Source organism: Talpa europaea (assembly GCF_964194135.1).
Source record: "Talpa europaea genome assembly, chromosome: X".
In the NCBI taxonomy this organism is placed as follows: Eukaryota; Metazoa; Chordata; class Mammalia; order Eulipotyphla; family Talpidae; genus Talpa; species Talpa europaea.
Genome location: NC_140081.1, coordinates 96,219,883 through 96,235,552, shown reverse-complemented (window position 1 = coordinate 96,235,552; position 15,670 = coordinate 96,219,883). Strand labels below are relative to the sequence as shown.

At 51.2% G+C, this 15,670-nt stretch overlaps 1 protein-coding gene across 1 annotated transcript; it reads right to left on the bottom strand.

Moving 5' to 3' along the window:
* Positions 1-790: 790 nt before the first annotated feature.
* Positions 791-1,754, bottom strand: SPRY3 (sprouty RTK signaling antagonist 3; the record flags this gene model as incomplete). Its single annotated transcript, XM_084258455.1, has 1 exon — positions 791-1,754. The coding sequence occupies one exon, from the start codon at positions 1,752-1,754 to the stop codon at positions 888-890; it is 867 nt and encodes a 288-aa protein (XP_084114581.1). The 3' UTR covers positions 791-887.
* Positions 1,755-15,670: the final 13,916 nt, after the last annotated feature.

The following is a 15,670-nucleotide window of genomic DNA, read 5'->3' as shown; positions in this document are numbered from 1 at the left end:
TACTACACACTGGTTACTGGGAAAGGGAGTAAACCGCCAACTAACTAAACCTGGAAATGTAAGCTCACTTGGCCTCCGAGACTCACACACAGGTAAGTGTGCACACACATGGCAAGGCATGGACTATTGCTAGTGACCAGTTCCGGACGGTCATCCATTTCCCTTCGTAAAGATCAGTAACTATTATAGCATAGCGAAGTTTGGTGTCGAAGGAAACACCTATGGGAAAACAGCACTTTCGGACATGTTCGAGAAAGAGCAATAGGGAGACACCAAGACAGATCAGGCAAGACAGGAACACAGGCAGAAAAAGAGGTTGGCTGAGAGAGGGGGAGGAAGACAACAGGGAACGTGGAAGTGGGGGCACGAAGGGGAGGCGCACAGCAGAGGGCAAGACAGGACAGGAGAGGGCGGGGGCGGAAGGGCAGGCAACCGGGGTTGGGGGGGGTCGGGATCCCTGGGAGAGCGGACGCCATTCCGCGGCCCGTGGCAGCGTCTGCGGGGAGAGCTTGCGCAGGCCGGTGGGAGCAGAGGGACGCGCAGGGCCCGCAGCGGGAGGCTCGTCGCCGGAGAGCCCTGCGCCTCCGCGTTGCCGGCCCCGTCGGTCCTCAGCGTCCAGTCTCGGGCCTGGCGTCACCTGAAACGGCCCGAGGGCCGCACGGGCTGGCGGGCGGCGGCTAGGGGCGAGGGGCGAGGGGCGCAGGGGCGGGGCGGGGCGGGGCGGGGTGCGGGCAGAGCGAGGCGGCTGCGCCAGGATGAGCGTGGCCTTGGCCCCGGTGCGGCGCCAACGATCCGGCGAGGACTCGGCTCGAGCGGCTCGACGCCTGAGCCTCGGAGCCCGGCCAGCGCCTCGAAGGGCGGGCGAGGGGCTCGGTGCCCTCGGCGGGTCACACGGCCTTGTCCTGCGGCTTGGGGAAGGGGGCGGCGCCCGGGGACAGCTTCCTGCACACCGTGTTGGTGTGGCCCTCGCAGCGGCAGCCGGGGCGCCGGAGGCGGTCGCAGCCCCGCTGGCACAGGTGGAGGCACCCGCGCGTGGGTAGGTAGCAGCACAGGCAGGGCAGGAGCAGGGACAGCAGGCTCATGGCCGCCCAGCGCACGGCGCAGGAGCCCGGCCCGCAGGAGCAGGGCTCGTCGGCGCAGTTGTCCTCGTCGTCGCTGGAGCAGTGGTAGAACAGGCCCTTGACACAGCACAGGCACGTGCCGTAGTCGAGCAGGCTCTCGGCCGAGCAGAGGCAGCGCTGCTCGCACAGCCAGCAGGAGGGCAGCGGCCGCGCTGCCGCGCACAGCACGCACTTGCAGCGGCCGCACTGCTCGCAGATGAAGACGTGCTCGGCGGGGCGCAGCGCGGCGCGCTCGGCCTCCCCTTTGAGGGCACCCGCGACCTTCGGGGGCACCGCGGCCCCGGGCTGGGTTCGGACGATGGATTGGCCCGACGGCGAGGGCGTGATGCCGGCCAGGAGGCGCTGGTCGGAGGCAGTGGTGCTGTGGGACACGGAGCTGGCGAGGCTGGACTGGCTCAGGTGCTGGGGCAAGGGCTGCAGCTGGTGGCACTGGCTGAGACTGCGGGGCAGGGCGGCGGGCGCGGCGGCCAGGGACCAGTCGGACTTGTGGGTCTGCACACTCAGGGAAGGGCTGGACAGGGCCTGCTTGCAGGGCGCCGGGGGCCGGTCCACGTAGTCGTTGCTGGCATGCGTGGAGCGCAGCTGTTCGATGGGCAGGATCTGTTGGAAATCGTCTGTCACGGTGGCATCCATTTTGCTGCGAGTCTCGAGTTGGGGGTCAGAGTGGCACTTACGGTGGTAAAGAGCCCTTGCAGTTACGTGGACCTTAGCTTACGTTGGCGCATCCTAGGAGAGAGGGAATAGAAACAAGAAATGAGAACACACAGGCAGGGCCGCCGCGTGGGCACTTCCGCCACTTGGGGTCGTCTTCACGCGGCCCCTTATCTGGAGCGCCGTCCACGTCTTCATGGCACGTCTGCTGCTCGGCCCATTCACACAAGCAAGCACGCCGCGGGCAAAGGTGGGCTCTTGGTGGCTTTTGTGTTCGGTCCTGGGAGCAGCCAGCTCATTCAAATGCTCCCTAAGAGGAATCTAAAGCCCTGGGCGTCTGAGTTCTACTAGTCATGGAAGCCAGTTCCAAATGCAAAGGCTGCTTCCAGAAGCAATGGTGATGCAAAAGAGAACGCCTCACCAGCCTTCCGGAAGTCATGTACCTCGGGAAGCAAGATTCTCCTTTCAGGGACACTTGTGATAAGCGTAAGTAAACAGGTGGCACTGCTTGACTCAAAGAATGTAGGCAAGCGAGCAAGAGGCAATAATGGCAGAGCCACAGAGGGCAGAAATGAGGTTACCCGTAGAACAAGTGGGAAAAAGGCTTCCCAGGAGTGTGCGGACGCCGGGACTAATTATCTTGCAGTTTTCCTCACTTTAATTTATTACCAGGTGATTCTCTCTAAATGGCAGCGCGTGACTCCAGCATCAGACTTTTGTATGCTTGGGGACAGCACCGCGAATGGAGGAGGAGCCGAGGAGAGGAGTCCTCAATGATTTCAAAGCACCCAGGTCCATACCTCTCACCCCCGCAGCCATGTCTATCTTGGCTGCATGTTCTAGGCAGAATCGGCTTGGCCTGTTTTCCTCAGTTGACACAATGAACGGACTTGCTGAAACATTGGTGAGGTTCCGCTACCATATTTAGCTACCTTGAGTACCTAGAAAGCCTATGCTTGTGTCCCCACCTCCTACGCTCATGACCGATGGGGCGGTCACTCCCGGATTTGGCTGAATTTAGCACTGAGAACAGTGATCACAAGGAAAATACTGTACAAACGGCGGTGCGCTCTATCGCACCACCTGGAAGAAGGAGCCGCCAAACAGGTGTGCACAAGGAAACACACGCAGACACAGGAGTCATCCTGTCAGCAGCGGGGCCTAGCACACACTAGCAAGGATGGAGTGTGTAGCTGCAATCCCTGAGACTTCAGGCCGCCTCGAATGCATGGGTTACTCACCCTGCTGCACGAGGCAGGGTTGAATGAGTAAGAGAAATGAACACGCGAGGGGGAGGGCACTGCTCCATCCGGAGCAGAGTTGCTCAGCACAGAGAGGGGCCCAACGCTGCATTGCGGGAACACCAAGCAGAAGCTCACAAAGGAGCCGGTGGCTGATGAGATGCCCAGACTCAGTGCCCTTCAAGCTCTGTCCCCATGCAAGCTTGTTTCGCTGAATTTATATCTGTTCATTTTTTGAAAACATTTGATTTGGTTAAAAATAACTTTTCTGGCACATCACGTCAAGGAGCTGGTGTGTCTACAACTTCACTTTTTAGCTAGTTATGTTGGTATTATTTACACGGCATGAGAGATACAGGTAAACACCGGAGACTCCAGGACTCAACTGTCTACTTAACCTCTGTCAAGTCGCTTGCTCTGTTTGCCCCTCAGTTGCACTTTTATAGGGGTGAGAGGCGACTTCACAGGACCCCCACCCACCATGGTCTGCAATTCTCCAGCTGCCCCCACCAATGAGAGAACTCTCTTTCTCTGCGCCTCCAACCCTCCCGGGCAAAGGAGGCAACACGTCCACATTGATTTGTGCATCAGAAAAGCAAAATGTACAGATTTCTGTGTTACTCACTTGGTCTCACAGCCCCGAAGCCTCCCACCTAGACCTTTGCTGGATCTTACGTAAGGTTCATTGTCTCAGCCTTGGAAAGGAACAGGTAGTTTCCGTGGAACACCCACATAGATAAGGACATGTCCACAGTTCAGGTGACTCGCAGCGCGAGTGGGCGTGGGGCTTGGGCTTGGGAGGATGCCTCCCTCCACAGGCCACGTGAAGAGCGTGGCTCTTTACGTCCTTCACACTGTCAGGACGAGAACATGCGTGCTGGATGCACTTTAGACTCACTGACTTCCCAGAGGAAACTGTATTCAAAACATGTTGGAAATTCCAAGAATCAGTGACTCAAAAGAAGGCTACAAGCTCTGGAAGTTACTGGAGGAATCCTGGGATTCCACGGGTGCCAGCTGTGTCCCGGGGCCACACAGCAGGGTGAAAGCTTGGAGGCACCTAGGTCATAACAGAACCACCAACTCAGAGCCGTCTTCAAAGGAGACCGCTCTTGGGAGCAGAAGAGTCTGTGAACGTGCGCACATGTGTACGTATGTGTGCACATGTGTACGCGTGCATGTGTATGGTGCCTCTCTGTGCGTATGTGTGTGCAGGCGTGTGCTGTGCATGTATGTGTGCATGTTTTTCTGTGTGTGTGTGTGTGTGTGTGTTGTTTAGGTTGAGAAGGTGAATTTGGATATTGATTAGACCGCTCTAAGACTGAGAAGTTACCACGCTTGCTCGGATGATTAAAGGAATCAGGCCTCTGTCTGGGATGACAAGTACTATTGTGTTGCTTACAGGCAACGGGATCTTCCTGTCCTGTAAGATCTTTTATGAGAACAGACATGAGGAGCTGCAATATGGTGGGCAGTAGGACCTGGGTAAAATCAGTGTTGACTAGGATAAAATAGGATTGAATGACCATAAATTGTTTGCCATTCTGGACTTGCTGAATGCTGAATCCGATCTGGCTAACAGGATGAAGTGAAATAGATACTATAGGGAAAGGTAAGAAGGGGAAAAAGTGGACAACGCGGACAGGCAAGAGACTGCTGCGGCTGCACTAGACGCTGAACTACTCCCGCGTGTTTATGAGTCAGAAAAGGGCCATTCATTGTAGCAGCAACAGCTGAGAAACGGCCCTGCTGGTCAATTCCACCATCGATGAAATGAAAGCGAGAGCACACGTATCACATAGTGCCGGACAGGAGCCTAGGCAACTACCAGTCCTGGCCGCGCAGTGACAGGATCTGGTGATTTCTGTCACGTAGCCTCTGCGGTGAATGATGCCCTGTGAGCCAGCCCGGCCAGGTGCTCATAGCTCTCCTAACAGTTTTTCTGTAGCCCTGATGAGATTTGCTGTGTTCAAACCCAGACAGAAATTTCTTCTCTTATGCCAGTTTAGGGGCCAGAAAGTGAAATCCATTCAAAAAAAATGTTCATGTCTGTTAATGAAAGAAAAATGGATTTTCTCCCTGGAAACTAAAATCTGCCTTATAGAGACTAGAGTTGAAAACTTTCCTGTCTAAAGCCCTTTTCTGCTCCCACCTTATTACAGTTCTGATCTCTGGGATAAATATGTTCTGACACAATATGACTCAATCTCCATTTCAAGGAGGGGGGAGAGAGGGGGCGCCTGGTGCCCATTTTCTCCCACCCCCATGGGTTCAACGCTGTTTTGTACCCTACTGTGTAATGGCTCTGGGGTGTGTGGCTTTTTTTCTGTGCTCTGCTGTTCTATACACTCGTTCTCAGAATAACTGAAAGCAAACACAGGGGGAATTTCTGCTAAGGCTTTATATGTTTTCTTAGTTCTACTGTTCCAAAGTCTGCTCTCTAAAAATCCCTCTCTGTGCGAAAGCATTTGCATCTCTATCAAAGCACTCCCCCTTACAAATACCAAGTTGTATATAGTTTACATTACTAACCTCTCAGCCACGGCCTGGGCCTCCCTCCTACCGCATACATCTTGCTGGAGCTGCCAGGTTCTCGCCACATTTAACTCTTAACTTGTCACTTTGCTACCCCAGTCCAATTCATTAAGACTCAGCGCAGTGTATTTCAAACCAGGGAGTCTTGCAGTTTTCAGACCTTGCATTATTAACGCTCTAAGAGCTTTCACGATGGCGATGCAGGGAATTTGTGATGTCAGATGAACACACACCCTTCTATGCTGGGGGAAATAGCTAGCGGTTCATGTAAGAAGTCGGAATCTTTCTTTGAACCACAAGTCCTTTTAGAAGAGACAAGGTACTTAAGTGTGAGTCCTGACTCTCGCTGCACTTTGCTGTGTGATTGTGAGTAAGTAACTTCTGTGTCGGGCCTCGGGTTCCTCATCTGCAAAAAGAAGGGGTGTGAGAAGAGGAGTTGGAAAGTCCCTCAGTCAGATGCTCTACATTTGGTAGGTTGGGTCTGCCCGTTGCATTTCTGTGTCTCGGGAGTGTTTCGTGAAGAGCCAGTCTCTTAGTTTACCTTCTGTCCTGCCCCAGTCGTGGGCTGGACTGGCAGAGCCCTCCAAGCTTCCTTGGCTGGCTCTCCAGACCCAAGTGTGGAGCATAGGGCAATGCCCAGGCTGTTGCAGTGAAGTCTTAGGAATGCTTACTGAAAAATGTAGGTGCAGGACGGACAACTGGCAGTGTGGAGGGCACTGGCGTCGCCTGCAGGTGTGTGAGGCTGCCTGACTAGAAGCAGGGACTCCAGTGGTTGTGACAGGCGGTATGTTAGCGTCAGGTGTGAACAGATCCAGAAAAGCAACAAGGGTTTCAATTTCAAAATAGATTCTCAGCTTAAGAGTCCAAGGTCTGTTCTGGGGTCGCCTAGAGAGGTTTGCAGTATGCACGCGGGAGTGAGGACGGGTGAGTTGCAAGCATGGAAGGGGTGTGAGCCACTGCCCCAGCCCCAGCAAATGCCTATTGGCTAACTGAAGTTGCTCTCACGGCTCTCACTTTCAAGCAAATCTCCATATGCCACACACACATGTGCACACACACGCAGGCACGGATCCAGAGATTTCTAAATCATGCTCTGACTCAATGTAAGTAGGGGGTTACGCCGTGTCAGCTTGCGCCATTTCTACCCAGGGCAAGGTGATGTGATGAAATCTGAACGATGCACAGCCCGGACCTAGGAGCCAATCGCAGCCCAGCCCCACGCTGACAGGACGCCGCTGGGCAGCCAGACTGGCCTGGGCTCCGGCGGCGGCTCCGCTCGGGCTTCCTGGGCCTCGCGCGGCCTCCCTCCGGCTGGGCTGCGCTCGCGGGCGTGGGCTCCGAGCGCTCGGGAGGGTCGCGGGGAGCAAGTCCGCGGACTCGCGGCCATGAAGGGCGCGTGTGGAAGTTACGTTCCGCTTTGCCAGTTCCCGACACACGGGCAGTTTCTGCAGGAACCGAATCGTTTACATTTCAGCTAAACGCTTTTCATTTCATTTTACCCACGCGCTGGCGCCTGGGCGCGTGCACAGGCGCGGGTGTGCGCGCTCGTGCACACTCACACACACACAGAGCACAGGGTGCTGCAATGAATGGCAATCTGTGCATCGCTCCGGGGGCCGCGCCTGGAGAGCCGCTCTCGGGCTTACCTTGCGGGGAGGGTCCGTCCCTGCCGGGAAGGCGGCGGAGCCGAGGCCCCATCGGCTCAAAGAGCCTGTTCTTCTGCCGAGCCCCTGCCCTCGCCACCTCTCTTCGGAAAGTCTGAATGAAAACTCCTTCGCTGGCGGCGGGGCCAGAAACAGGAATACTCTGTCTCGCTCTCCCTGACACCGCAGAGAAAACGGAAAGGCGGGGGGGGGGGGCGGGGGGAGGGCTAGGGCCGCCGCCGCGGACACTCGCTGGAGATGGCACCGGCAGGTCGGGGTCTGGATGCACGTACCCCCGGGCGGGCTCAGCGGGGTAAGTTGTTCATCGCCTCCTCCTCTTTCTCCTCCTCCGCCTCTTCTTTCTCCTCCTTCTCCTCCTCCCCTCCTCCCCCTCCCCCGCCTCTTTCTCCTCCCCTTCTCCTCCTCCTCGCTCCCCCTGCGTTCTCCTTCCCCCTCCTGCGCCCCTCCCCCGCCTCCCCTTTCTCCTCCTTTCCCTCCTCCCCCTCCTCCGCCGTCGCCTCCGTCTCCGCCCCCGCCTCTGTCCTCGCGGATCTGACAGATGAGCCGGGGCGGCGGGAGCCGCTCGAAGGCTCGGGGTGTCTCCGCCGGGCGTGCGATTATTTATGTGGCTCGGGCGCCGGTGCCGACGCGGCCGGGCGGGGGGCGGGGAGCGGGGCGCGGGGCAGGCCGCAGTGCGCGCCGGCGGTTTTGTGAATGTAGACGCGCTCCGGAGGGCTTGTGAATGGGCTCTGGAGGAGGCTGGGAGGGAGAGGATTTATGGCTCCCTGTTATCATTTCTTTCTCTCCCTCGCCGTGTCGCTGGCTTCCCGGAGCTGCAGCCCTAATGCTTGCCTAAGTGGCGTCATCCCGCTGAAATTGAATCGACCCATTAGAACTCCCCGTAGGAATCTCTGCATCCGGTCCCTGGGTAATGACTGAAACAGAATTTCAAGGGGTGGGGGCGGGGAGCAGAGCAACAATTTTAAGGAGGCCTTATTTAAATACCTCTGCCAATCACGGCCCCACCGAGCCGCCCGGCTTCCGTCAGCCAGAGACACAGGGCTGCTTCTTTGTTCAGGGGCTTCTCCCACCTCTGCTCCACGTCCATTCCCCCTTTCTCAGCGCTAATAATGACCATCCATCCATCACGACCCAACCTGCTTTCCCTCTCCGCCTTTACGACGTCTCACACGCCACGAATATTCATCCACTTCCTTCCTTTGTGCCAGGTGCTGTGCAATAAAGAAGGGAAGACAGCCCTGCCTTCGCGGAGTCTCCCCCGACGGTCAGCCTTCCCAACAGAAACCAACCTTGGACATTTTCTCTTACGGAAAAGTACAAAGCTTTCTGTAAATTATCCTCAGTCTGCACTTTAACTCAACAGGAAGGAAGGGGGCCAGCCACAAGCACTGGGAGGAAAATAAGCCTCATATTTTAAATAAAAGAGATCTCATTTCAAGTCCTGCTTCAATGGACAAATAGGAGCTTGACCATCAACATTCTTCGCATGCTTTAGTTACCCCATCTATAAAATGTACATGGTAAATAGTGACAGTTCAGACTAAAACAAACCTGTGAAGCAGGAAACTGAGATTCCTAATCTTACTCTAACTCCTTGTGTGACCTTTGCAATTTACTTTCCCCCTACACTGACATGAGGGGATCTGATTAGGTAATTGCTAAGGTCCTTTCCAGCTCTGACATTCTATTATTTGCACCCTGTTCACAGGGTTAAGAAAACAAAAGAAAGCATAAAATTAAAAGCACATATGCTTATGTGCGTCTACCCGTGGGCACATGCATGTGCCAAAGGTACTCCACACTGTGGATCTGTCTGTACATGCACGCACACACACAAACATATACAGATGTCTGTACATGTGTGGATACACATTTACATTTTATTTCTGACCAAATTCAGATCTCTTCCTAATCACAATTTCCAGAGGCAAGCAATTTTTCTATCTCAACTCTTCTCTTTCCATGGCTCAAACCTCTTCCTTACTGAACACTGACTGGAGCTTATCAGGACCATGAGAATCATTAAAGCGAATCTAGACTTTCCTCTGCAGAAGTTAGATTTACTCATACATTCATTCATTAATTCATTCATTCAACAAGTATTTCCTGCACACCACTTATGTGCCATCTGCTGTACCAACTTGGATTCAGATCAGACAGTTCACGGCTCAGATTTTTCTTCCTCGATTTATGAGCAACTCAGTTTACCTCCCTGAACCTGTCTCTTTGTCTTCATTGAAACAGAGGTAATGACAGTGCCTATATCACAGAATTGTGCTATTTCCTGTACATTGAATCATGTCCTGCTTTTACACAGTCTGGCATATCTCTAGGACATAGTAACTGCTCAGTGAACAGTTGATATGAATATTCAGAAAATGTTCTCACTCTAATGTAATCTACTGCAGAGGCAACAGATGATTTAAATTCAAAGTTCCTCTTTTGTAAAGTCCAACTCTAAATTTTAACAGATACACACCAAATATATTGTCCTTAAATGTGCCATATTTTCACACTTTATTGGTCTGTTCCAAAATTAGTCCAAATTCCTAGAGGAGTGCGTCCAACTTACTCTGCCTGTCAATTGAGTTACTCTCCAACTCCATCCATGCCACTACGCCTCCAGTATCTCGTAACATAGGACAGGTCGAATGTTTCACTCTCATCCAGCTTTCCATATGTGGCCTTCGCATAAATCATATTTCTCCATCTTCTACCTTCAGCTCGTGATTACTCTGTGAACTCTTCCCTGACTATTGAGGCTCATGTCTGCTCTAAAGTTGTGTGATTGTTCGGACACCCTAATTTATTTCTACATTTGTGCTCCTACCCCACTTTCACCTGCCTTATCCTCAGCATTCACTATAGTGCTAGATATATTCTTCCTTCTAAGCCAAATTTCATTTTGGCTTAGCTGTCGTATCACAAGTGACCTGAACAACCAGTCGCTATGAAGTGTGGAAGGATGTGCTTCATGCATTATAAGACTTCTAAAAGAGTAAGGAATATATTTGGAGAGCAGAGTGATTTTTTTCTGGTGTCCTTCAAGGTTGCTTATTCATTTTTTGGAAACCACTGACTTCTGGAACTAGATGGGCTCACATGTGCTGAGACAGTATGTCCAATTTTGATGGGAACGCAATTCACATCTCCAGGGTCTATACAAAGAAAAGCGGCGCTTGGTTGGGAGTTGGGGTCTTGTGTTCACTTCTAGGCCCAACATTGTCACTAACTAGCTGTGTGGTCTTGGACAGCTCAATGAATACGTCAAAAGAGGCGCCTGGGAAGCAGATCGTTAACTAAAGGGCTAAGAAAGCACACTTCCTGAAATGTACCAAATCTAACAAGTTTGTGAAATGAGCTGTCAGGTATCACATAGTGAATTTTGTAAATGTCATGATATCAATTTCTGTATATAATTAATTGTACTGCACCAATATCCTATCAAAAATCGTGAGGCTGAAAATAGACATACAACACCTTAAAACACAAATAAAAACGTTTGTGTGGATTTCTAAGATTCAGTTATTTCTTCCTTCACTAAGCATTAATTGGGCTTCCGGTGTGTCAGGCCCTGGGATACAGCACTGAAGACAAATATAGTAAATCTTACAGCTGCCCTCAAAGACATCACTGTCTAGAATGGGAGACAGACAATTATAATAAAGGGAGACAAAGAAGGGGACAGATACCTAAACTGGTCTTTTGGGGAGAAGTGGTTAGAAAGGTACTTTCTGGAGTGAGTGATTTCTAGGCTGGGGTCAAAAGGACACGGATTAGAGAGGTACTTTAGGAAGTGTGAACAGGATACTCAAAGGCAAGAGCGCATATGCCCACATGGGCTATGCAAGGATATCAAATAGTTGGAGCAAAAGCCTTTGGAAGCAGTTGTAGGTGGCAGGGCTCCGGGGCGTAGTGCTTAGGAGTTTAAGCTCCGGAGTCAGTGGTCTTGAGCCAAATTCCAGATCTGCAACTAGACAACTATGTGACCTTGGAAAGTTACTTAATCTGTTTGGACCTTGCTTTCTCACTTGTGAAACCAGTATAATTCATAAATGTGCCTCATAAGGTTGTTGTGAGAATTAAATGGGTTAAAACACGTAAAATTCTTCGAACCCCATGAGTGAAGGAAATTTAGTTATTGAATCAGCAGTGTGTGGCCCATAGTAGGTATTGTTGAATGGATGAATGTTCACATGTATTACTTTTGATGGGCATCATGCTACAGGGTGAGAAGTTGGAATCATCTCAATTGTTTTCATTGCTGCTTTAATTCTGACCCACAGAGTAAAGAGTTGGTAATAAATATGTTGAATCAATGAATTATATATTTATATTATATATTAATATAGATATATAAAAATATTACTATAGCTAATATAGAATTAATTGATCAATATATAATTAATTAATGAATCCCTGATCTCAAGTGGCTCATAATTTAGCAGGAAAGGCAGTGAATGGACAAATGCAGTAAAGGATGTTAAGCATTAGAGAAGGGAGCAGAGAGGAAATACACCTAATCCAGTGTTGAGGGAGCTCTGGAGTGCCTCCCAGAAAAGGTGACCCTTAAATATAAATTTGAAGAAAGAGAAAGACATTATAGCCAGAGGGAGTAGCGTGTGCAAAAGTCAAGTGGTAAGGAAGAAGGTGACAGGATGAACTGCAAAAAGAACAATGAGTAACAACCATTGCAAGCAGCAATAACAGAATCCACAGAGGCGCAAAGATGTGGAGGCAGCAGCTGTCCGGGCCATTCCTCGCCACCACATGCAGCCGCAAGGAGTTAGTAGCAGAAATTTTCTCCGGAGCTCCACCTCTATGTTTTATTCATACTTTTAGAGTTCCACTTCTATGTTTTATTCATACTTTTAGAATGTACTACGCTTATTTATCAGTTGCTAAATTGTAGCAAGTAAAAACTGATCATACATAAAAAAGCAAGTTTATATGATAGTCCAACAGAGCATCTAAGGTAATTATCAGAATCTACATCCGTAAATGAAATAAAATATCAAATTTTCTCAGTTTATCTTTTTAAAGATCTGTTTATTTATGCATACAAGAACTGGGACACAGGGCAGAGGTGCAGGTGAGAGGATCAGCAGAGACCGAGTGGGGAGCAGAACAGGCGGATCCACTGAAATACACTGCTGAGGGGAGCAGCGGGGAGGCAGCAGAGGTCTGCTGTGCCCTGTGGGTCAGCTCCCTGGCTGGGGATGGAACTCGTGCCGCAGTGGCTGCGGACAGTTTCATAGTGCTGACACTTAACCCCTCGCGCCACCACGAAGGCCCCTCAGTTTAGAATTATAATCCAAGGGGCCTCTCTGGGGGCACAGGGGTTAAAGACATAGTGCTATCAAGGTATCGACAGCCTCTGCAGCATGAGTTCAATGCCCAGCCAGGGAGGTGACCCACATGGCTCAGCAGACCTCTCCTGTCTCACCCGCTGCTCCCCTCAGCAGTGGATTTCAGTAGATCTGCCTGTTCTGCTCCCCACTCTGTCTCTGGTGAGACCTCTCACCCCCACACCTCTGGCCTGAACCCCAGTTCTTGTATGCATAAATAAATAAATCTTTAAAAAATAATTATAATCCATTCTCTTTTATTTTATGCACACAAAAAAATGTACTCTAAACAAATTCTGAACAGCTTTCCTCATTCTTTTTCCCGGAATGCAACCCAAATCCTTTAGAGAGTCTGCAAGTTCCCATGTGAAGCCAGCTCTCTGCGTCTGCTCCTGGGCAGCAGATGAAAGGTGACCTGTGACCGGACCTACTCGGCAGCAGTGCCTCCAAGGAGACAGATTCTTAGGCAAGAAGCCTCGAACGATGGTGATGATAATTTTCTTTGCCACAGAAGGTGACCAAGAAGTATAGGAGCAGTATCACCAATAATGAGAGAATAGTATAGAAATTTTAGAAAGAAAAACCTAGCCTGGAAGGGGATGGAGGGATGGGGGCTCAGAGCGGCCTTCTGGAAAGAAAGAAGAGCAGGGAAGTGTGATTTCACATTCCGAACCTGACCTGTGACTTTGATGGGCGCTATTTCTCGGCTCTATTTTTCTCATCTACAGCGGTGAGTGTCAGCGTGCCTCGATGAAACAAACGTATCCAGAGCACCTGCTCATGTCAGGCAATATATTTGATGTGAAATATGCAGAGATGGATGCACGCGCGTATCGGTGGGACAAGTGCATGGCCTTAGCCTCCCAGCACTCAGTTCAGTCGAGTGAACAAACCGCAGCGGAGTCTGTCACGAAATCCATTGGAGGTGATTGTGGCCTGAATCACAGTAGGGAAGAGCGGATGTATAGAACCGGATGAGAGGTAGAGTGCAGACAAACAAGACTCGTGACTTCTCAGATGGGGGTATTAATCAGGCCACTGAATGAGATTTGGAGGGAATGTTTTTAAAGTAAGCTGTGATGACGGCCGATTCGAGGTGCTCAAGGAATACTGAATGGCAATCCAGGTGGTATTGTGTGTGGTTTGACTCTAGAAGAGGGTATGGAACAGGAATACACTTTGGACAGCAGTGGTACACAGACTGACGTCGTGTGAAAGGATAAGCCCGAGTGGAGTGCGGAGAATGTTAGAATGACAGAAAGGTAGAGCTCAAAGCACTTCAGGGCACAGATACTTAAGGCACTGACAGCAAAGATTCCACACAACAGGCCACAGGCCAGAAAGGTGGCAGGAGACCACAAGTGTTTGTGCCTGGGCATCAAGGAGACAGAATGTTCGCAGCTGAGAGTGAGCAAATCCAAGCACGGCAAGTCAGTTGACTGACACGCCTGTTCACTGCTTTGGTGATTGACAGCCCGCTACACACTGGGTAGGGCTGCACGTCTCTCCAGCGGTGGCCCTCAAGCAGGGTTGGGCATCAGTGTTATATGTGGAAGTTTATCAAGCTACATATTCCTAAGTCTCACCTGAAGAGATTTTTATTCACGCCATCTTGGGTGAGACTTGGACGATCTGCATTTTCAAAAAGTTCCATATGGTTCTTCAGTGGACCACGCTTTCTCTTACCTCCAGACCATAACAAACACTCATTTTCCTTGCCTGGAGTAGTGGGAACTCCCATGTCGACATCTTGGGCTGGACCTCCTCGCTGAGCTCTAGACTTTCTCCCTCTATCTACCCAACATGAGGTAGGGGGAGGGGTTGCCACTTTGTGGATGGTGGATATGGAAAGTCTCTCTCATGGGCTGACAGTTGAACCGAATCTTGAACAAAGTGAGAAAGCAAGCCATTCAGTTACATGGGGGTAACATCTCTCACAAGGAGGGAACAGCACATGCCAACCCCTGGGGCAAAACTGTGCTTGGCTTATTCCAGGAAGAGCAGGGAGGTCAGCCTGCCCAGGACGGAAGGAGTGAGGGGGCAGTCGACGAAACCAGGGAAGTGGCAGAGGGCTGGATGTGCTGCGTCTTGCAGACCATGCCGAAGACTGCACTTTGCTCAGCACAGAGAAGGTACTATTGTGGGTGTTTTAGTGCAGAGGAGTGACACCATCTCTCGTGTAATTTGAAGATGATCTCACTGGCCTATGTGTAGAGTATCTGCTTGGGAGAGGGAGTACAGAAAGTGAGGAGAACAACTGCGAGGGGCTGTGTGGGTCCCATGACGGAGGAGCAACAGGGGAAATGATGAGAAGGTGAAATGGGAAGTTCGAGTTCTGGAACCGTGGCTACGTTTTCTGCCCCCAAATACCTATTTTCTCCTGTTCATTTTTTCCCATTCCACTGAAAAGTATCACCTGTATTTTCAAAAAACAGCGTGTGTGTGTGTGTGTGTGTGTGTGTCTGTGTGTGTGTCTTTTTCTAACCTCGGCTGTCTGCCGCCTGGTGAATCCCAAGGTTGCCTAGACTTGGGACCTGTGCCACCCCAGGGGTGGGGTCTCCCCTGCTCCACAAGGAGACCAAGTCCCAACTCACTCTCTTCGGCTATGTGACACTAACCAGAAGCTTTAAGACCTGGGGGTGGGACATGGAGACAAAGGCGAGTCCTCGTGGATGTCGCAGCCCAGGCGGCCCCGCTGCAGGTGACGGCAGCGGAAGATTAGGTTCAGTTCTGGGAACAGTTTATTTTCGGAAGTGACATCCTACCCAGGATGACGCATGGCCTTCTCTTCCTCTCAGACAAGGGCTTCTTTTCTGGTAAACTTTGGTAACGCCTTGGCCTGGCCCGCAGGGGCCCTCACTCATGCGCTCCCTCTTTCTGGCCTTAACAAACTTCTCACACTCTGGCCTCCTTGGTTTCTTCTCCTCCTGGCTTTCTTCTCTTTCCTGCTTCCCTTTTCTGCTTTCTCGCTGTCTTTCACTCTCTCCTCTGGGCGCTTTCCTCTAGATATTTTAAAAAAGAGCAACTCCTTACCCAGCCAGCATACTCTACGGCTAAAATGAGATCTTTTATTTGCTGGTTTTCAAACCCTGCCGGGTTGGACATAGCTG